This window comes from Rhineura floridana, chromosome 5, assembly GCF_030035675.1.
Source record: "Rhineura floridana isolate rRhiFlo1 chromosome 5, rRhiFlo1.hap2, whole genome shotgun sequence".
Lineage (NCBI taxonomy): Eukaryota > Metazoa > Chordata > Lepidosauria > Squamata > Rhineuridae > Rhineura > Rhineura floridana.
In genome coordinates, this window is record NC_084484.1 from 105,942,995 (window position 1) to 105,967,180 (window position 24,186).

The following is a 24,186-nucleotide window of genomic DNA, read 5'->3' on the forward strand; positions in this document are numbered from 1 at the left end:
CGCGTGCAAGCATAGGGCGTGTTGCAGATGTGTGATGGAACTACAGGAGGGATCAGAGCTTCTACCAAAATGCTGCTTTCCACCATTTGACACAAGGCAGCACCTTTAAACGTCTAAAGAGGGCTTTGTTTTCATTCAAAGTTTTCTGAAGGCCAATACTTATGACCAGTTGAGGTGTGCATTATGTTGGATTGTTCACTAGATATTCTTAACTTTTTAATAACATTGCACATAACTGATTAGTTATAACTGCCTCACACAACCAAGCTATCCATGCTGTCAAACCCAGTAGGTTATTTGTTATCATATGATTATTTCAGTGTTAAATGCGCTAAACAAGTCATGTGAATGGCCTAGGTCTTATATTTACCCTGGCACAGCAATCTTATGATGATCTTCCTTATGTTTGTTTTTCAAGGAGAAATCACATGAACCAAGAATTACTGGGCGCTCACATGGATAATCTGGTTCACAGTGTAAGGTGTCTGCAAGAAATTGGGAAGGGAGGTTCAAATTACTCCTCTACCACACCATTGCAGTTCTTCCCATTAAGCCTCACCACCCAATTTCTGCATTGATCCCATTAAAATGAAGCAGATTTGCACAACATGGGCTTGGATTGTCTCCAATAGTAGACAATTAGCAATAGTAGTACTGATATAATTAGTGAGAGTTAATACTAAAAATAATCAGTAGCAATATTCTTTGTATAAAAATGTGCAGGACGTGTTCCATTTTTGTGTCTATTTTATAGCTATGTAGATTTACTTTTGCTTAGTATGAAGCCATTTCTGTATTTTTAAAATATTTTAGGATTTACTGCAGTGCTAAACACCCTTCTGAAGTACAGTAGGGCCCTGCTTACCAGCGCTTTGCATTTCGGTGTTCCGCTAATGCAGCGGTGGGAAATTCCCTTTTAAAGCTGATTTTGCGACATTTTCACGCGACGGCCCCATTATAGTATATGGGTTCTGCTTTACGGCGATGTCCCTAACCCGCCATATAAGCGGGGCCCTACTGTATTTGGACATAATCTGTAGAAGCATAATGTAAAGCACAGACTTTGGTGACCTTATTTTAATAGAGTCCAACATAGCTATTCTTTGTGTGTGTTTTCCTTTGTGTCTGCATGTATATGTGAGTGCATATGTGCTTATTTAAATTTTCTCAGTTACTTTCCTCCTGCTTTAGGATGCTTCTCTCTCTTTTGATCCTGAGCAGACTGAGATAGCTGTATGCTGTATGCTAAAATGTATCACTAGAGTTGGATGAGCTTTCCAAAGCTCCCTTTGGATTAGTTCGGAAATTATCTGAGGTTTTTTTTAAAAAAAAACCCTGAAGATCTCAAATGCATTTTCCAATTACAATCCTCTTTCTATATTTCCCCATGCAATCTAATGGAGTAGCATTCTCTATTAGTTTGTATGGCACCCTTGGATTTTGCCCCTACCACATCTTTTACCTGCCCCCATACAAACTCGCTCTGTTAGTGAAATGGCTCCATTACATTTCATATGGGAAAATTAAGAAGCCAGGGAAGCTGGCATTTCTTCTCCCATTCAGATTTTATTCCATGGGGTGAGCAGGGGGAAGGAGAGATTCTGGGGGCTGTAAACCTTATCTCCTTGGATGTGGGCTTTAACAAAGTCCCCCAAATTCTTTTCCAAGCCGGGTTTGGAACAACTTCACAGTAATTCTAGTTATCTCTTTTGTGGTATCATGATAACTCTTTCACCAAGTGCGAATAGTGAAATAAGTGGCACACTTCCATTGGTCCCAGAATTTGAATTAATGCATCTTCTACTGGAAATAAGTAGAAAAGCCAGATATGTTCAGTGTTTGACCCAGTTCATAGTCAGGTAAGTGAACAACTATCAGTGCCGTCAATAGAATTGAAAGAATAGCCATTTATTCCTCATTAATATGTACTTTACTGTGTTTCAGTAAGGGCTACACAGATATTGTGAAAATACCAGAAGGAGCGACACACATCAAAATCCGACAGTTCAAAGCTAAAGACCAGACTAGATTCACAGCTTATTTGGCCCTGAAAAAGAAAAATGGTGAGTACCTTGTCAATGGAAAGTACATGATCTCAACCTCAGAAACCATTATTGACCTCAATGGAACTGTCATGAACTACAGTGGCTGGAGTCATAAAGACGATTTCTTGCATGCAATGGGACACACAGGCACAAAGGAGATCTTTATTGTGCAGGTTCTTGCAACTGACCCATCTCAACCAGTGGATGTCCGTTACAGTTTCTATGTGCCAAAGAAGCCAACCAAAATGACAAACTCTGTCACCAGCAACAGCAGCAGTAACAAACAGATGCCACCACTCACACAACCCCAGTGGGTGACCGGACCATGGCTTGCTTGTTCTCGAACGTGTGACACAGGCTGGCATACAAGAACTGTCCAGTGTAAAGATGGGAATGAAAAATTAGCTAAAGGATGTCTCCTGTCTCAAAGACCTTCAGCATTCAAGCAGTGCTTGCTCAAAAAATGTTAACCTGTGGTTGTGTGGGCTCCTTAAAAAGGAGTCTAATTAAGTCATAGTTGACATATTGACATAAGATCTACCCAGGCACAGAGAAAAGCCAACACTGATATACTTTCATATTGTCTGAAATTATGGGCAGAATCTGCCTATTTGGACCAAATGAAGATATGCACTGCTCTGAGTCATAGTGAGGTGATCTTAATATGTCAAAGGCACTAAACATTAGTTGTTACAAGCCCTTTGTTCCTGCAAATAAGAAGAGGATAAACCAGTGAATCATCTCCCTTTTCTCACCTACCTCTAAACACAGTATGTCCTTAGACAACTTGTCATACTTACCCATGATACCACAATAGCTTCTTTTATACTAATTGTAAATATCTTTGCTTTGGTATGTCACTTTATAATCACTTGGTCTTCTCATGAAAGAACAATGGCCTTTCTGTGTGACACAAGTGATTGACCAAAGTATATCTGCAGCCATTGAGGAGTCCTTCATCTTTTCAAAAATGGCTATGGATATTTTACTGGAAAGCTAAAGAACTTGCTGCTGTATAAAAAAAATTAATTTTCGACAACAGGAAACACATTTCCATTCTAGGAATTTCTTGACATCAGAGTTTAGTTCTATATTAATGCCTTTCTCGTATAGGCACACCTCTGCAGCAGAAAGAAAAGAGCTGCTAGTATGCTTCTTTAAAAGAAAAAAGGGCATACTTAATTCTGTATTAGTAATTTAGAGGGGGGCAACTATGTAAACTACTTAAGACATGAACCAATCCCATATGTGCAGCCCCCCAAATGGCAGGGAGATGGTGTGAGGGAATTCCACATGTGGAAGCACCATGTATAAGTAGGAGTTTGCTGAAGGACTGGATCATGCCCTCAGTGTCTTCTAACTCAAATATTCTGTTCGCATCTTTCTGTGAATATTCTGAAATATTCTGTTCTTTTTATTAGTTTCACTGTGGCTTCTACTGGAAATCTAACAATGTAATGAATTGGTTATCTACTGAGGAAGCTCTGACAAAATCAAAAAACATAGCAAGTGTTTTTTGCATGTAGCAATATATTGACCAATATTTCTAATTCTGGGATACATTTTACAAGTAAGACAACCGAGACCAGAGATCTGCACATGCTCAGCTATGAACAAAGATCTTTTATGTGCACAAACTGTCCCATTACTCCAATGAAGGAAGTGCAAACTTTTGCACATGTGGATTGGGTCATCCATTGACGTGAAGGGGGCATTATTTCAGGTGCACCTCAAAATTCCCATACAATGAAGGGTACCCATGCACAATTTTTTTTTGTTTTTTTAAAACAACAACTATAGAAGATATTTATATTTGAGACATTGCATATTTTTGTAGATTAAGACTGCAGTCCAATACCCATTTACTTGGGAGTAAGCTCCATTTAGCATAATGGGACTGACTTTCAAGAAAATATGTATAGCATTGCGCAGTTAGGGCCACAAGAAAATATAGTCAAATTTAAAAGTGATAGTTGTTGTGAATATTCATAAGAGTATTTACACAAATCAAATGGTGTGGGTTTTTTCCATATCATAGGCAAATGGAACTTTTCATTTTAGAAAGGTAACATAAATACCTCATTGGAAATCAGGTAAATTTAATTCAGTTTTGGATCACGTTGATATAATGTGGATAAAACAATGTATATTGGTATAAAATGTGGGTGGAAATTGCACCTCTGCTCCCAGTGCCTTCCACAAATATTGGAAGTATAGGCAATTCTGCCTTCTTGATTTTTCATTAAAATGTAGTTACAGATTTCAATGGAATCAGGACTGTATCCTAAAGCAGCCTTTCCCAACCTTGGGTCACCAGATGTTGTTGGACTACAACTCCCATCACTCCCAGCCAGCATAGCCAATGGTCAGGAATGATGGGAATTGTAGTCCAGCAACATATGGTGACCAATGGTTAGGAAAAGCTGCCCTAAAGATCCAGATTTAATTTTCATTAACATTTTGATCCAAAATCTTCACACTCCAGCACCAGTTCTGATGTTACTCTGGAACAATGGTCAGAATGTATCATTTTAAGCATTTATTTTATGATGTAGCAAACTTTAGGGTGAACAGATCAAATCTACACTGTTAAACTACTCCATATTTATGAGCCAGGAGTGGGGAACCCGTGGCACTCCAAACAAATTATCCCTGATCATTGACTGTGCTAGCTGGGGCTGGACTCCAACAATTTCTGGAAGGTATCGACCCCGATATAAGCCTGGTTTACTAGAATGAGGCTTTTAGCTGTGTGACATTTGGAGAATTAGATGGTCAAGTAGAGCTCTGGTATTTAATATGAACAGAGTAGCTCTCGCATTTATGAGTAATAGCTGACTTGATTGGAGATAATCAACAATTATGATTGATAGTTGCACTTTTACATCTGGGTCACAAAGTGATCAGTGGCAGGGCAGTAGGCAGGGAAGGGTGGAAGGCAGAGAAGCCAACAGTAAGCAAGGGCCAGAGCCAGTGACAAGTTGAGCCAACTAATTCTAGTTTTATTCCCATTCTCCTTCCTGCTGAGTTCTGAAATGGCAACACTGGGACTAAGACAGAAGAATGACAGGCAGTGTCCGTGCCCTGGACTAGTTGTAAGTAGGCGACATGTGGGGGCTGGCTGAGAGCAGGCTTAGATTGGTGGGGAGTTCCCCATTTGCCCTAACAGACTAGCCTCCACTGAAAGTGACATTGGATTGAATAATGTAGGTGCATTTGCTAGGTACATAATATGGAGATCCAAATGAACAGTTGTGGTTTCCAGAAAACACATGGCCAGAACAAACAGCTGTTCTCCAGTTCATCTCTAGCCATATGTAGCTCTGCATGACTAGCTATGGCAGAGTATGGATGGTAGTGCACATCCTGATGTGCATCAGAATGTGTATCCCATCTATAGCAAAGCGTGAATTAACATCTACATTCAGATGAACATCTAGATGTGCCTCCAGTTTACACCTGCAATTCCTGTTCCTAAGAAAGAGATCCACATATGGAAGACAGTTCTGCATAATGGTTCCATCAGTGACTATGGGACTGGGAGAAATACCAGTTCAATACATTATTTGAGACACACTCTGCTCCAAATTATGGAGGTTCTGAGATTTTCAGCCTCTCTCATACCATTAAAACAATTCAGCAAGAAATAACCTTATGTACATAATCAAGTAGATCGAGCTGTCTATAGAGAAAAGATGCAACCCTTTCTTCAGTTTTCTTGGGATGTGATCAGTTTCTCTCTAACAAAAAAGAGGAAGGGAAGTGCAAAGATTAAAAAATAAAATGAGATAAACCTCAAACTGGTGCTGATCTTCAACGCTTAATCTTTTCATATTGATTCAAGAATTCAATTTGGCACAATCTTCAGGCTCACTTTTCAATATTCCCCTAAATTCTTCATGATCAGAGTCCTGAGGTGCTTGAAAATTATGGAGTTGTATCAGTCCATCACTGTTCCCGGAAACAGTGGGGGGGGGGGAGGATGTATAGCCCTCCAGATGTTGTTGGACCCCAAATCCCATCAGTCCCAGCCAGCATGGCCAGTGGTCAGGGATGATGGGAGTTGTAGTCAAACAACATGCAGAGGATCACAGATTCCCTATTCCCGCCTTACACTCAAGTATTTCCACACAGTAGTATGGGAAACTTTTAACTAAACATAGTCCATTCAAGGACAGGAAAGGGAAAACTCGAAAAGGAAGAAGCTACTGAATTCAGTAGCCTAAATGCAGAGATGGTATACATACAGTGCAATCCTATACATGTATGCTGAGAAGTAAGTCCATGAGTTCCATGAAGCTTACTTCCAAGTAAGTGTGTTTAGGATTACAGCAATAGTGATCAAAGTTACAGAGCACGTGTAAGTTACCCAAACTCAAATAAAAGGATGAACAGAGTGTAAATTTCAGTTTCACTACATCATGATCATAGGACATGTGTGATATACTAATCATAGTACATTTTAGCAAGAAATAAAGAGGCAAAATAAGGAGGCCTGTGTGTTTTGACCTTTTCCTGCACCCTCCTTACATCTCTCATTCTTCCACGTTGCTTTCCGCACTCATTAATGCGAAACTGGTGCCAATTGTGTCACTTTATCATTTGACTGTTTGAAGCAGGTCAATCCCAGGGACTCAGATCTAGTCACCACCTGATTTACTGTTTCGTGGGCAGATCTTCTCTGAAAATTCTTCTAGCTAAAGGGGAGCATATCCACTGCTAAAACACAACTAGTGCCACAATTCAGTGCATCTCTGCACATTGAATGCTAATTTTCCAAATTATCCTCTACGCTAGAAAGCCAAGCTGTAACCTTCAAGCCTCATGTTGTCACTGTACAAAACTTCTTGAGAATAAATGGTTTGACTTATTGCCACCAATACTATTGAACATATCTGGATGCAGTCACTTTCCCATGGAAACTTTATCCCATGGGGAAGAAGTGGGAAAATATGTTGGTAGCTGATCACAGATGTAAAATTTTTTAAAAAAAAAAAACATACAAGAAAGCAAAAAGTAACATAGCACTGAAAAAAATAAATAATTTATTGTTTTTACAAATTGATATGTGAATGGATGTAATGGATTTATTTATTCTTATTTAACGTGAAATGCCAGCTGTGGAAATTATTCTATATTTAAATTGTTTTGCTATCACTTCTTTGTCTATCTTTATCTCCCTTTTCCCCCTTAAATTCATGCCTTATATTTGAATGGAAAGTACTATGTGAATTTATCAACGCACAGCACTGGTTGCTTTTATATTGTTTTTATTTGATTGTTATGGAAAGTGTGCGTATGTGAATGTGGTGTATGCATGTGAGAGTATGGTAAATAGTATGAATAAAGATATTTGGGTGTATGGAAGTGCGGGTGTTTTCACATATATAAACATACAAAATGCACATGTATACAGATATGTATATGTATACTGATATATTTTACAGTCACAGCTTTTCCTTATAATTACTTCGCCATGTATTATTTTCAAAGTTTGTACTTACCGGGTGGAATCCGAGGTTTAAATATTTTTAAGAGCCCTCTCATGTCACCTCATTCTAGTGCCTCTAGGGCTGCTCCTGCTATTTCAGACATTAACTGCATAGCTTCCTCTGGAACCCAGAACCTCTTGGGGAAGCTGTTTGTGTGAAGTAATTCTCCTATAATTTCCATGTATTCACCTGCAGCCCCTGCTCCTTTTGAAAATGATGGATTTGATGATTTGACTTAAACCATTAGTGGGCCCCTTAATATAAATGGCTTCCCATGCTGGCGGTATATAGGCAATTCCCCATTTCATTTGTGGTTATGCTATCAAAATAATGTCTGAAGTGGGTTTGTCTCACAAGCTCACTTTGAAGCTGTTTGCACTGGTATTATGACAAACTAATTGCACAAACCATTTTCTGTGGGCAGCAAAATTGTTTTGCCAGAGCAAAACATGGTTACCGCAGAGATGGCAGTCATTTATTTCATATCCCACCTTACAGGTGGCAGTGGGCTTCAAAATCAATAAGACCTAACTATACATATATCAGTTAATGCTCGTTGATTTCAATGGGGCTTGAACGTGACTGTAGTAAATAGCTCACAGTTCATATGGAGAGCAAGGCAGTTGATTCAATAGTCTCTGCATCTGAAGCTGAACAGGCATATACTCTAAGACATGTTGTTCAAAGTCTAAAGTCTAGTGTGCCAAATATGACAGGACAGGGGCACCTGAAGATTCCTGGCAGCTCTGCAGTACCAGAACCAAAAGGTTTCTCTCATACATGCATTTCCCCATTGCTTCTAATAAAAATATGTCAGAGCTGCTTCCATTTCTTCCTCAGAAAAGCTTCAGATAACCTGATTAGGGAGAATGCCATTAGCATACCCAGGAGAAATAATAAGTACTAGCTTTGGCACATCCTCAGTGCAAACAATAGAGGCCTGAGGATGAAGAAAAGTCTGGTTCATGTTTCTGGGTGAAAAACTGCTGATGATCTAAGGGTGCAAAAGCAACTAAATCAATCATTGTTAATGAGACAACTGGCTTACGGAACCAGGTTCCCCTAAATCATATTGTAAATGCTGCAAGCCTGTGTCCATTTACCTGAGAGTAAACCCTATTTCACTCAGTGGGACTTCCAAATAGACATGTATAGTATTATACTGTCAATTTGGAGTAATCTTGGAGCATTTTTACTTGTTAAAGGGAAATTCACTGCTGCAAATCAAAAAAATGCAACAAGTTAGACCAACAGTATTAGTAATTCTGAAATATATTTAGACCATTCCGTTTGGAAGCCATCACATTTTGCCAATTAGTTTCAGCTGGTTGTTCCATCCTCATGGTTTCAAATTACTGGTAAGTCCAAATATGACATCTGAAACATTTTTTTTAATGGCCAGAAAACCTAGAAGCTACCACCATTTCACATATGCAATAACTGATGAATTTTGTGAAGTAGTTGGCTTCACAAGAAGAAACTGGTTTCACTAGGTGCACATCAAAGAAATGCATGCACTTATTTAACGCTATGAATAATTCCACAGAGATTATTTTGCCGATAGTGCTCCTTAACAATGCAAAAATATGTAATGCTTTCTGTCTATAAAAAGCAAGAGCAGATCTTTCACAGTGACTCAAAAACTCTAGCAACCTGACTGTTGTAACATCAACCTAGTACATACATTTCTCAATATACGGCATCTAAGATAAGTATGAGCGTTTCATTAGCTTTTCCTTCCATGTACAAGTTTATGTAGTTTTCCAAGACTGTCCAGTTTCACAATTCAATTGTTTTAGCATTAGTAAATAAGTTCTGATGTTCAGATTTTGCCTGAATACTGGCCTATAACTTACTTTGTCCTTAAATGTTTAAATTCACACTCTTTAGAATGCGAAAAACATTTAAGGGCAGGCACTCTAATTCAGCAAATCAGTACTTTTAATTCTATAACTAATTTGGAAATTCTCATGTTTATTATTCAGTGGAGCAAGATAAGGTGTAGGTGTTGTCTACCACAGCTGAAGGCATAGTGTCACAATGATTAGGAAGAAAGACAACACACTGAAAATGTGTTTTTATACCAGCTGAAGACATTTCTATATAAAAAATTAGATATATATGCAAATATGTAGCAATTCATGTATCGTTATAAAAATGCATACTGTATATGGATGAGCAAGGGGATCTATATCAGCCTTCACAAACCTGGTACTCCAACCCAGTAGTTTTGGACTACAACTCCCATCAGCTTCAGCCAGCAGAGTCTGGGATGGGAGTTGTAGGCCAAAACATCTGAAGAGCACCAGGCTGGCGTAGGCTGATGTATTTGATTTTTGGATACATAGTGTGCATTTATTACTACCACTACATCAGTCTATGCCCAGAATAACTTCACAAGAGTTGACAATTTACATCATTAAATATGTGAAATGCATGCAAAATACATTTTACAAACATTAAGTAAAATTTGATGTGTTATACTATAAACACATGATGGCACTACTCAGCAAAACCCATTCAAAACATACAGGGAACTGCTCCTTCGAATGCTATACTAAAACATCAGTGCACCAGGAAAATGTTGAGAGCTTCATCATCAGTTTAAAAGTTGTTACAGAGAAATAAATGGGGGGTATGAATACACACATAAGGCAGAAAAGACTGAGATAGTCTAGGACTCCCTAGAATAAACATTTATGGAGGTCTTACTGTTGGAAGACGACTTAGAAGCAGTAGGTTCAGTCTTACTGCCCTGACAGGACACATTGTGGTAAAACATGGGCAGACAGTCTATGGCAAGCATGCTACACCACAGCAGTACTTCACAGTCCTCCCTGACAGGAGGATAGAAGCTCCAAGGCTTGTGCCTGGTTAAGGTATAAAGTCTGGCTTGCAGTCTTGTCTGTGCAGCAGCTCCAGCAGAGCACACTTCAGATATAAGTTCTGGCACACATGTCAAAAATGCCAGCCTTCACTTGACTAAAGCACCACAACCTCGCTTTTTTCCTTTAACGTTACTAACGAAGGCAAACTCCACAACTGCTCTGAGTAGGGAGGAGGGAGAAATCTTGCATTTCAAGCCAAATCTATCAAACCTGCACTTTCTGAAATAACATGAGGACCAAAACACAGCCATCTTTCCAAATGGGCACTTAGCCAAATTTTGTGATGCAGCTCACCAACCAATGTTTATAAAAATGCATATATTAGGGGGAAATGTGCATAAAATGAATATATTAGTAAAAAGAACATACAAAAACGCATCCTATTAGAAGAAATTGCTTGCAAAAATGTGTATGTTGGTCAAAACTGCATACAAAAATGTATTTATTAGGAGAAATTCACACAAATGCTGGTAAATTTTCATGGGGGGGTTGATTCACAAATTACTGCAGAAATGTAGAGAACAATTTAAGATGAGAAAAAAAGAAAGATCCTAAATTGACAGACCTAATCTGCAGTCAACCTTGGGCCAGTCACTGTTTCTCAGCCTAACCTACCTCACAGGGTTGTTGTGAGGATAAAATGGGGAGGGAGGAACCATGTATACCACCTTGGGCTACTTGGAGGAAAGGTGGAGTATAAACGTAAGAAAGAAAAAAAGCTTCAGATGGAGACAGGTAGATATTCCAAATCCTTCACCATGTATATTGTTTCTTCTGTTGGATTTTCCCATTTCCTTCTGACAATGTATTGACCAAAGCTGGTCAGTGTTCCAGATGAGAACCAACACTGCTAAACTATAAAGGTGCTATAAATTCTTGGGTCTTTCATATGAATCTGCTGTTGATGCCAAGCAAAATAGGATTTGTTTTCTTTTTGCATTTACTGGCCTTATATTAAAACAGTTCATTATTGAGTATTTGTGTGGCCACTGTGTTCTGTAATGCCTTGCACTGGGTGTTTTCAACCGTTATTGGTAATATAAGTACACCTTAGGAAGCTAATGTCTGTGTTGCCAGCTTTTTATTTTTCTTTAGGAACATGACTTACCATAGTCAATTAACACTGGAGAACACTGCAGTGTCAGCCATTGTACAAGATTTGTACTGTACTATGAAATGTTAAAGGCCAATGCTTGATTCTATACAACTATGACGATCAGTGTATAAGAGACCAGTTGTGATCTTAACTGATTTCGTGGCTTCAGTTAAAGTATTAAAGTGTCTCATGGGCTTAACTAGTTCCTGTAGATTGTGTCTTTCCATTTTTAACTCCAGCCTTAACTGGATTATTTCTATGCATTTTGCAAGGTTAGAATCATAGAACCGTAGAGTTGGAAGGGGCCTATAAGGCCATCGAGTCCAACCCCCTGCTCAGTGCAGGAATCCAAATTAAAGTATACCTGACAGGTGGCTGTCCAGCTGCCTCTTGAAGGCTTCCAGTGTTGGAAAGCCCACCACCTCCCTAGGTAATTGGTTCCATTGTCATACCACACTAACAGGTTTTTCCTGGTGTTCAGTTGAAATCTGGCTTCCTGTAACTTGAGCCCATTATTCTAAGTCCTGCACTCTGGGATGATTGAGAAGAGATCCTGGCCCTCCTCTGTGCGACAACCTTTCAACAATGCTATCGTATCTCCCCTCAGTCTTCTCCAGGCTAAACATGCCCAGGTGTTTCAGTCTCTCCTCATACGGCTTTGTTTCCAGTCCCCTGATCATCCTTGTTGCCCTCCTCTGAACTTGTTCCAGTTTGTCTGCATCCTTCTTAAGGTTCATGTGGCTTCTATTTCTATATGCACATGACATAAGTTTTTGAATTCATGTATTGATTACACCTACACATTCATTGCCAAAAAACTGAATCCACAAATACAAGCTTTTAAAATGTGAGGAACACTTGCTTCCAGAGGCATGTAGTTTTCCTCCAAAAAATCAATTTAACTTTTCATTACCCAAATTACTTTTTTATCTAAATTAAAAGAACAAAGTATTCCAGCCAATAGACCAAAAAGAGAGAGATACATTTGAGCCAGGGTACATCAGAGCACAGCAGACCATATTTGCAATGCATGGCTCAGTCCTAAAAATATGAATAATCTCTGCTCATGTGCAGAGTACATCACACCAGACTAATCATGGTTAGCCTCTGTCTGAGATTATGGAGAGTATCTTCTAGGTTGAGGGAGGATGTAGAGTCATATCCAGACAAGCATAGAGCGCAAGCTTTCCATTTTAGAAATTACTGACAAAACTCACACAGCTAGAAATAATAGCACCAGCATTTATATTTTTAGGACCCAATCTGCTTTCATGATTACAATTTGTTTTAAACTGTTTTTAATGTATTTTAAATTGTTGTGATCTGTTCTGGGACCTTAGTGTTGTTTATTGCTAATCATAATAATAACAATAATAATAATAATAATAAATGGTCATAGGTATAATTTGCCTAGAGGTAGCAAGAATATTTGAGATATCTACTCATCCTCTCCCCAAAATTCAACACACTTATGTTTCAAGAGGTTTTTACTTGACTTCACAATGAGTAGCTTACAAGTTCAATAACTATTAATTGAGAAAAATCAAGATTTCTCCCAAATTGGGCATGTCTGTTCATTCAGGAATGTTGTGATGTTTTCAACAGATATTCATCAAACATAAGAACATAAGAAGAGCCTCTGGATCAGGCCAATGACCCTTCTAGACCAGCATCTTGTTCTTAAAGTGGCCAACCAGTTGCCCATGGGAAGCCTGCAAGCAGGACCCGAGTGCAAAGAGCACTCTCCCCTCCTGCGGTTTCCAGCAAATGGTATTTGGAAGCACACTGCTTCCAATAGTGGAGGTAGAACAAAGCTATCATGGCTAGTAGCCACTGATAGTCTTATCCTCCATGAATGTGTCTAATCCTCTTCTAAATTCATCCACGTTGGTGGCCATCATTGTTAAACATTTCATGTTTTGGATAAATAATACTATATATAATCAGAAAATGACAGTGAATTGGTATTTCCCTAGCTGCTTTTAGCTGTAGCAGTGTGACACACAGAGCCTACTGAACAATGATTTTGTTTCACACCAAATGAAAGCTTTGATTTGCTCAGGGAAGTAGCCCACAGAGAATATTTTATTCTGCTGTAGTATTTTGTCCAAAACTAACAGGGTTACACCTATGCAATGTGAGTTGAGTAAAATTCCTTCCCAAATCCCATTTCTGTTTATCTGGCAAATTGAGAACTGCTACCCATCCAGTTGCTTTCTAGCCAACATCTCATTTGAAGCCAGTGTTATCCTTTTTAGTTGCCACCCTGATCATTCCTTATTATAAGGAAAAATGGAGAGAAGAGCAGCTGCCTGGAGTCTTGTTTCAATCTCCACATATTATCTATACCTGTAGATTCAGCTTCCTTTGATAGAAATCTAAGCTATGAAAATATTTTGAGAGAAAATACCAAGGGAATGAATCTTTGCATTCCAATACATAGAGGCATAAAACTGGCCTCTTCTCTTTCAAAGGAAAAGAGGAAATGGTGGGTGGTGTTTTGTTTTTTAAAAAATGTGTAAATTTCAGCCTCTTGGAATCAATAATGAGATGTCAGTGTGGCTTTTTCTTTCTTTTGAAATACTAAGTGCTTTATAAGTTAGTTCATTTTCTGTATGTAAATATTGGCCCAAACATAACTGAGCATCAAAAGCAAATATGTTTAACCATACCCAATCATTCATTCATTGGGGATCACTTGTGGCCGAGTAAGATTGTCTTCCAAGATAAGGTCTTTAACAGTGGGTCCATAAGTGACTGTGGAGGCCAATTCTGGATCCACACAGCCTCCCACAGAGAGGACATAGGTTTCCAGATGGAAGATGGTCGCAGTGAGGATTTCTTTGACGTGCCTTCCGCTTAGCTCGTTTGTCCCATTCACCCTGTATTCGTGCTTCTTCAAAGTCCATAGCACCTTTGATAATGGCCGACCTCCAATTGGGAAGCTCATTGGCCAAGGCTTCCCAGTTCTCGATGCTCATGTTACATTTTTTTGATTCACTTTAAGAACATCTTTAAACCTCTTTTGCTGTCCACTGATATTCCATTTTCCATCCTTATGATGGGAGTAAAGTTGCTGCTTTGGAAGACGGTGATCAGGCATTTGAACAACATGGCCAGTCCAGTGACGTTGATGTTGAAGGATCATTGATTCAACACTGGTAGTCTTTGCTTCTTCCAATACGCTAACATTAGTCTGCCTATTTTCCCAAGTAATTTGCAAAATTTTCCGGAGGCAGCATTGGTGGAATCTTTCAAGAAGTTGGGAGCGGTGTTTATAAATGGTCTCTGTTTCACAGGTGTACAGTAAGGTCGGTAGTGCAATGGCTTTGTAAGTAAGCATTTTGGTCCTCCTGCGAATATCCCAATCCTCAAACACTCTACGCTTCATTCAGGAGAATGCGGCACTCGCAGAACTCAGACGATGTTGGATTTCAGCATCGATGTCAGCTTTTACAGAGAGATTGCTGCCAAGATAGGGGAAGTAATCAACGTTCTCCAGCATCACACCATTAAGCTGGATTGATGATGCTACAGAGGGACTAGTTTGCACCTGTTGATGAAGCACTTTGGTGTGTTTAATATTAAGTGAGAGCCCAAGCTCTCCATATGCTTCTACAAAGACATTAGGGATAGTTTGAAGATCTTTCTCTGAATGTGCGGAGACTACATTATCATCGGCATATTGACGTTCTACAACAGATGTTGACATTACCTTACTTTTTGCTTTCAGCCTACTGAGATTAAAAAGCTTTCCATCTGTTCAATATATGATTTCCACACCAGTAAGAAGTTTCCTCTCAACAAGGTGTAGAATCATGGCAATGAAAATAGCAAATAAGGTCGGAGCAATGACACATCCCTGTTTGACGCCTGATCCAACTCTGAATGGATCGCTCTGAAAGCCACTGTTACCCAAAATTGTCGCTGTCATGTCATGAAGGAGTTGCAAAATATTCACAAATTTATCCGGGCATCCAGTTTTCAGAAGGATGGTCCAGGGCGTGGTTCTATTCACAGTATCAAAGGCCTTAGATCAATATACGCCTATATAAAGGTTGATTGTGCTCTTGGCATTTTTCTTGAAGCTGTCATGCAGTGAAGATCATGTCCACTGTCCTCCTGGAAGGGCGGAAACCATTTTGAGATTTGGAGAGGACATCCCCCGAGATCGGTAGATGATTTGCAAGGATCCTTGCAAGGATTTTACGTGTGGTAGTAAGGATACCTCGATAGTTCCCACAATCTGTTCTATCACCCTTCTTTAAAAGGGTGATAATTATGGCATCCCTAAAGTCTTCCGGGATCTCCTCCCTTATCCAGATTTTTTCAATGAGCTTATGAAGATGTGTAAGTTCAGGCCCACCTTCTTTAAAGACTTCAGCAGGAATCCCATCAGGTCCACTAGCTTTGTTGTTCTTCATTTGACTGATGGCTTTACTGACTGTCAGCTCTTCACTGAGACGGCAGTGTCGGTAGGGGTGCAGGCAGGGCTGGAGATTCCTTGGTAATTGCCAGGCCGTAAGTCCTCAGCCGGCAGCTTGGCTATAAATCTGCCAGGCTAGCAAGGAGGAAGCAAGATAAGGGCAGAGGCCGTTTAAAGCTTACATGCCAAGCCAGAAATCCAGAAGAGTTGTCAGTGAAGGTCCGGGTCTAGTTTGCCGAAAGATCAGTCCAAGTCAAGGTTCAGGGGATAGGAAGACACACAGTGGTCACGCCTGATGTTGTAGTCAGCAACAAGCTGAAGCCAAGATTTGACTTTTAAGGAGAAGGTTTGTCAGCAGGTGTGAGCCATCAGTGTTTTGGCCTTAAGTGGACAGGCCTGCCCCTCTTCTGCCTGACCTTCTGTTGTCTACGTTCTGCAGGTGAGGGGGGAGTATCCTGTTCACTGGCTGTGTGTGGCTGAAGGGCTTCAGCTGTGTCTGGGGTGCTCTGCAGCTGAGGGGAAGCTGGGTTCTCAGGAGTTTCCTCCATTTCTCCTTCTGGGTCTGCTGCTTCTGGGTCTGCTGCTGTTACTCCCAAGTCATCCTCGTCTGATGAGTCCTCTGACGGGGCCATGACACTGACTTCATCAAAATTAGGGGATACTGCAAGCTCGTGTTTGGGAGGGGGAAATTGATAATGGAGACGCAGGAGGAGGTAGAGGTGGTGTTTAATCTTTTCTGCATTCCAAATCTCTCCCTGCCTGCCCTAGGGTTCTAAATGTGTGTTGGTGAGGGAGGAGGGTACATCTGTGTTTCTACAAGGGGTGGGAGTAGCTGGGGATGATTTGATGCTGACAGTCAGAGAAAGGGTTAAGCACCCTCTCTACTTCTCGGCTTCAACATTCAAAATTCCTGCCTCTCAACACTGCTTTTCTAAATAAATGATGGTGACAATGATGGTGATGGCAACTGTCAAGAGTTCTGTGACATGCATCTGCATTAACATTTAGCTTGGACCATGTATCTAATTAGGTCTGAGAGCGCTATGAAGTCAATTATCAATTTAAAAAATGCATTTATTTATTTATTTATTTATATGCCGCCCCATAGCCGAAGCTCTCTGGGTGGTTTACAGTACCTAAAAACACCAAAAACACATATACAAATTTAAAGCACATCTTTTAAAAACAATTTAAAACACAATTTAAACATTTAAAAACACATGCTAAAATGCCTGGGAGAAAAGGAAAGTCTTGACCTGGTGCCGAAAAGATAACAGTGATGGTGCCAGGCGCACCTCTTCAGGGAGATCATTCCATAATTTGGGGGCCACCACTCAGAAGGCCCTCTCCCTTGTTGCCACCCTCGGAGCTTCCCTCCGAGTAGGCACCCGGAGGAGGGCCTTAGATGTTGAGTGTAGTGTACGGGTTGGTTCATATCGGGAGAGGCATTCCATCAGGTATTGTGGTCCCAAGCCATGTAAGGCTTTATAGATTAAAACCAGCACCTTGAATCAAGCTTGGAAACATACAGGCAGCCAATGCAAGCGGGCCAGAATCGGTTTTATATGTTTGGATCGTCTGGTCCCTGTTACCAATCTGGCCACTGCATTTTGCACAAGCTGCAGTTTCCGAACCGTCTTCAAAGGCAGCCACATGTAGAGTGCATTGCAGTAATCTAACCTGGAGGTTACCAGAGCATGGACAACTGAAGCCAGGTTATCCCTGTCCAGATAGGGGCGCAGCTGGGCCACCAACCAAAGTTGGTAGAAGGCACTCTATGCCATTGAGGCTACCTGAGCCTCGTGACAGAGATGGTTCTAGGAGAACCCCCAAGCTACGAACCTGCTCCTTCAGGGGGAGTGCAACCCCATCCAGGACAGGTTGGACATTCACCATCCAGTCATTTGGTGCTTTGCTAAAAGAAGCAGGTTGAAAAAAACCAAAAGTTTAAAAATAAACTGGGAAGTGTGTCTTATATTAATGCTCCAAAATACTGTATAAATATGAAAGGGGGGTAGTATTTCTTCATATATATTTGTTCCTAAATATAGATACTTGTCATGAATTTTAAGAGTCTGGTATACATCCTGTTTCCAGACCAAAGTTTTTTGAAAGAATCACAGATAAATTGTTTGCAGTTTCTGCCTTCTACAGAGACATTGCTTCGAGGCATTACAATTATGGCTAATCTTCCTAATCAACACCTCTAAAATATTTCCTTTCAGAAAACAGAGCAGCATTTTATAGCATATTTCCAAATGCGGCACATTTCCCTTAGGTTTCCTTCAACCAATGCCCTTTTTCATGTTCCCTGTTTTCAAACAATTTCTTTGAAAAGTATTAAATATTAAGTATTGCCGCCCTGGGCTCCTGCTGGGAGGAAGGGCGGGCTATAAATCAAATAATAAAGTAAGTATTAACAAATTTATTACCCCACTCCTTCACTTTCTGGCTTCATTAGCAATAATGGCCAAAATGTTAGCAGTTTTGGTCCAACGTCCAATGGAACATTATGTTGACCAATGTATAATGGATTGAAATGCAATGTAACACTACCACCTACACAATAGATGCATTATTTTATAGAGCTGTCAAAAATGGCATGGACATGACAACAAAGCCCTGCAGGGGGCTCTGCTTCTATACTTTTGGCATCCTTTTCCTCCAAAAGCCTAACTGTTAGGCTGTGCTGGATCATGCAGAGTGTTGTCATGTATTTGCAAACCACTTTTTGATTTAACCCCCCCCCCACAAAGCACTGAACATTAAAAGATAATGCAATAAAAATACAATATGCAGTACTGAGACTCTAGACATGAGTAAGTAGAAAGAAGGGTCATTTAACTGCCCAAGTACTGTGTTTAGAACAAAGGTAGCTAACATGATGTCCTTCAGATGTTGCTGGACTACAACTCCCAGCATCTCTAGCCATTGGCTATCTTGTCCAACAGTCACTGAGGGCATCATGTGTCCAGAGCTTGGAAAAGTTACTTTTTTGAACTACAACTCCCATCAGCCCAATCCAGTGGCCATGCTGGCTGGGGCTGATGGGAGTTGTAGTTCAAAAAAGTAACTTTTCCAAGCTAACTTTAGTAGCAGATGACATGAAATAAACAAAGGCAATGCATTTGTCCTAAACTAAAATGTTTATCTAAGCCTAGTTTATTGAAGTATCACATTACTTGCTGGATATACAACTACGGTAGATGCCTGCCTATTCACCCTTTTGCTCATGCTGCCCAAGTACTTGAATATGTGTGTGTTCTGTTGTTGTTTACAGTATAATTTTTTTTAATCTCTGTGTCATCATCTTTCATGGCCCTTCAAATAAAGGTTTAATTATATTTAAAAAATGTTGTGTTGGTACATATAATAGCACAATGATTTGATTCTTGACCTGTAAGAATATGCTTGAAGAAATTCTAGTTCCTGAGACATATCAAATGGACACAAAATGGCTGAATAGCGCAAGTCACATGATGACCTACTTTCAACCACTATTTGGCTGGAATGTTTTCGTGATACTTAAGAATTTTCCTGTAGAGCTGATTTAATATACACACACTCAAATATTAAGCAGCTGAAGATCTTCCTGTTACTATTCAGAAACATTCACTTAATCAATGTAGGCCAGCATCCCTATTTAGTAACTAGGGATTCAGTTAATATCAGCATGTTCTCTTCATCAAAAGCTTTGTTCATTCTTGTTCATTTTGACATCTTTTTTAAAGTGATCTCATTTTTTCTTGGCGCGCTTTTTCCTAGCTGTTGCTGCTAAATCCAAAAACAAATTCATAGGCCAAACCACTTACATCTCACTTCAAAATGCAACTCATGCAACGCCTCCCCAGATGCTCTCTCCCACAACTAAGAAGGACCTCTCCCTTTTTTCTTTGTCGCACATTTCCTAGATAAAGGACATGTCTGTAAACGCCTTTTGGCTTTTCCAGTGCTCACAGGACTAGGCAAGTCTAAAACATTTCATATAAAGATAACAGTGGCTGTAGCTGTTTAAGATAGGATTTATCACCCAACTCAAATATCATTACTATTTAGAAGTAATGTCCAGATACATATTGAGGGGATCTGGTGAAGCTTCTATTTGCAAACAAACCAGTTTGAAGTCATTATAGAGTACTAGAAGTCACAGTAGTTAAACTTTTATAGAAGAAAGTAGCACTTATTTTTCATATTTCTATAAATATGAAAAGTGGCTAGTTTCTCTGCTGCTGCCACTGTATACTGGAAATCAATGCAGAGGGTGGTTCCCTCTCTAGCATTCCCTTCCTCCAGTTAGGAATGCAGTACTGTCCTCTGCAGTCAGCATCAATCACCACAAGGGCCGGAAACATTGCAAGAGGTGGAGGGAGGCACTATTATGTAGTAGGGTGACCAGGTCAGAAGCATCCCAAACACTGAGATTTCAGGGGCATGCCCAAGTGATGTCATGGGGGGCATGCACTAGTGATGTCATTAAGTATAATACATTAAGCATCAACTACAGTTTTTTGGAGCATACCACTTAAACAAAAAAAATTTATCTGATTGGAAATTAAGATCTAAACCTTAACTCAATGAGGTTGTTTCCAGGTTTAGCTGAAGTGATGGGATCATTCCTTAGATGGGATCATTCCTGCTTAGAGACCCTCAGTAAGGAACATTTAATCTAGCCTACTTGCTTCTAGCAAGAAGGGTTTAAGTGCCCTCTGGCCAGGCCAGTCACCAGAAGGCTATTGTAGGAAGAAAGCCTAGTGTTGTGGAGATGCTAGATGAGAGCACACAGGACTAAAGGTGGATGCCCCTGAAGGCTGCAATTCTAAGCACACTTACTAAGGGACTAAGCTCCATAAAACTCAACAGCACTTACTTCTGAGTAGATATTAATATTGTGCTGTTGGCAAGGCTTGACTAGGGATCCTCTGCAAAGATATCCATATCAAAGAGGGTTGGCAACCCCCTGACTGTGATGCTCTGCCTCCCATTTAATGTGGCTGCTCCAAACCTCTTTACAGACTTATCTGCAGAGATAAGTTGGAGAAATGAATAAAAGTAAGAAGATTCTCTACTCATTCCCGCCTACTCTGTGGGCTGCTATAAACTCACTTTGACAGCCAACCCAATTCCAGTGAGTAATAATTGATAGAGAAAACACACACGATTTGGTTGTACCTTCACAGGCAGTAGATTGGGAACAACAGCAATTGAAGCCACACTTCCCATTATATGATCTGATACGGAGGCTATGCCCCTACCTTCCCAATCATCTGCTCCCATCGGTGGTACATGCCCTCGTCTCCTCTCACCTTGACTACTGTAATGGGCTCTACGTAGGGCTACCCTTGAAAATGGTCCGGAAGCTGCAACTGGTACAGAATGCTGCGGCGCGCCTGATTAAAGGCAGCCGCCTGCGAGATCACATAACTCCAGTGCTCAAAGAGTTGCACTGGCTACCAGTTGCTTGTCAGGCCCAATTCAAGGTGTTGGTTTTGACCTTTAAATCCCTACACGGTTTCGGACCAGCCTATCTGAAGGAGCGCCTCCAGCATCATCAGCTATGCTGCCTAACAAGATCTGCCTCAAAAGACCTTCTTTCTATCCCACCAGTCAAAACAGCTAGACTGGTGACTAGAGAAAGGGCTTTTTCAATTGTGGCCCCCACCCTATGGAACTCCCTTCCAAATGATCTCTGCCAGGCCCCCTCTACAATGAGTTTCCGCCGGGCTGTGAAGACCTGGCTCTTCAGGCAGGCCTTTGGGGTGGACTAGATTTTAACCTAATTGCTTTTAGGTTTTAATGTTATTGTATTGATGTGTCATTTTGTGCTATTTTGTTTATTTTGTACATCGCCCAGAGTGACTGGTTAGCCAGCCAGATGGGTGACTAAGAAATCCAATAATTTATTTATTTAATTATGAATTCTCCTTTACTACCATTGGGCAAGAAACAAACCATCATGCAAATAACAAGGTGCATCATCAGTGGGTTTAAGAGACTTGAACTGACCACATGAACCACTTTTGTTGCTTCTAGGGATGTAAGGGAGAAAGGTCAGAGGTAAATGAAATGCAAATAGAAAAAGAAAAGACAGTGATGATTTCTTAAATGCAATACCATACCAACCACAACAAGATTCCTATGCGTAAGGCAGAAAACTCAGCATCCCACAACCACTCAGGGTTTCTTTGTTATGTGCCTTCAAGTCGACTACGACTTATGACGACCCTATGAATCAGTGACCTCCAAGAGCATCTGTCATGAACCACCCTGTTCAGATCTTGTAAGTTCAGGTCTGTGGCTTCCTTTATGGAATCAACCCATCTCGTTTGACCTTCCTCTTTTTCTACTCCCTTCTGTTTTTCTCAGCATTATTGTCTTTTTTAGTGAATCATGTCTTCTCATTATGTGTCCAAAGTATGATAACCTCAGTTTCATCATTTTAGCTTCCAGTGATCGTTTTGGTTTAGTTTGTTGGTTTTATTATTTTGAATGTTTTTAAATACCTGTCTTTAACTGTTTTTGCCAATAATTTTATTGTTTTAATTCCTTCTATAAACCACTTTGAGGTTTTTTACAATAAAGCAGTATATAAATGTTGTAAACAAAATACATAAACATTTTGGAGTCATTGGCCCTTGGGTCCCTTTCCTCTTTTATACTGAGGCAGGCCATTTGGTACTATCTAGCTCAGTATTGATGACATAGACTAGCTTTGGCTCTCCAGAATCCAGGCAATAATCTATTCTAAAGATTGAGTTTTGGACCTTTGCATGCAACAGCTACAGCCCTGTTTAAAAAAGTATCTTTTTAAATTGTTCTTTTCAATTCACTAATGAATGTACAGTGTATTAGGGCAAATCCACACCATGCATTTAAAGCACATTCAACATACATTTGAAGCACATGAATCCCACCACAGAATCCTGGGAACTGTAATTTGTTAAGGGTTGAGGGAACTATAACTGTGAGGGGGAAACTACACTTCCCAGGATTCTTTGGGGGAAGTCATGTGCTTTAAATGCGAGTTGGATGTGTTTTAAATGTGTTATGTGGATCTGCATTACTTCATAAACTTTGCCTGCATATAAATCCGTTTAATTAAATTTTAAAATGGAAATAAGCTACAAAGTTTAGTGGGAGATAATGGGCTATGCACCATCTCTCAGCCTAATCTGCCCCTCAGGGTGAAAACAACAGAGGGAGACCATGACCACCCCAAGGAAAAAGGGCACACCTAAAATGTAGAGGAAATAATAATTTGTAGATAATAATTTACAACCATAGTGTGAAATCAGAAACATATCAAGACATAGTATGAAGAAATATTTATATAAGCATGTTAAAGATATTTATTATTTACACAACCTGTAAAGATATGTATAATGCAATCTATGCCTCTTTACTCAGAAGTAAGTCCCAATGTATTCAATGGGGCTTACTGAAACAAAGAAGCATGCACAGGATTGCATAGGAACTGCACTCACCCAATCCAAAATTCAGAATCATGCCATGTTAAGTGTGATATAAAATCAGCATTCCAGCTCCTCCCTGTCCATCCCGGGGATTTCGAGTTGTTAGGGTTCGCTTTTGTGGACAAGTTTTATGTGGATCGAGCATTGCCCATGGCCTGTTCGATCTCCTGCTCAGTATTTGAGCATTTCAGCTCTTTCCTGGAGTGGGCGGTTAGGAGGTGGTCCGGATCACTTTCTGTGGTTCATTATTTGGATGATTTTTTGTTTGCTGGCGGTGCACACACGGCCAATTGCAGAGATCTGATGGATCATTTTGCAGGATTGTCAGTGGAACTTGGGGTTCCGCTGGCAGGGGAGAAAATGGAAGGCCCATCCCCTATTCTGATATTCTTGGGAACTGAAATAGACACGCTGGCTCAATGCTGTAGGCTTCCACTAGAGAAGTTAAGAGTTATTACGGGAGAAGGTGGCACACATTCTGGCCTCCAGGAAGGCAACCTTGCTTTCTCTTCAGGAGCTGGCAGGTTCGTTGAACTTTGCATGCAGGGTGATAGCACCTGGACGTGCCTTCGTTAGGAGGGTGTATGAGGCAATGTCAGGATTGTCACATCCAAGGCACCATATTAGACTGTCGGCAACCATCAAGGCAGACCTATCAGTCTGGGCTAGATTTCTGCTGGAGTTTAATGGAGGCTCTTTTTGGAGGCGGAATTCCAAGTGCACTCCGACGCTTCGGGTTCTTTTGGTTTTGGGGTCATTTTTAACAATTC

At 40.3% G+C, this 24,186-nt stretch overlaps 1 protein-coding gene across 1 annotated transcript in view; it reads left to right on the forward strand.

Moving 5' to 3' along the window:
* The window catches only part of ADAMTS5 (ADAM metallopeptidase with thrombospondin type 1 motif 5), an 89,689-nt gene extending 77,985 nt beyond the window's left edge, over nt 1–11,704 (forward strand). Inside the window, exon 8 of the mRNA XM_061627876.1 lies at nt 1,945–11,704. Within this exon, the coding sequence (XP_061483860.1) occupies nt 1,945–2,515 (571 nt within the window). The 3' untranslated portion in view covers nt 2,516–11,704. The remainder of the gene's footprint in view (nt 1–1,944) is intronic.
* The last annotated feature ends 12,482 nt before the right edge of the window (nt 11,705–24,186 follow it).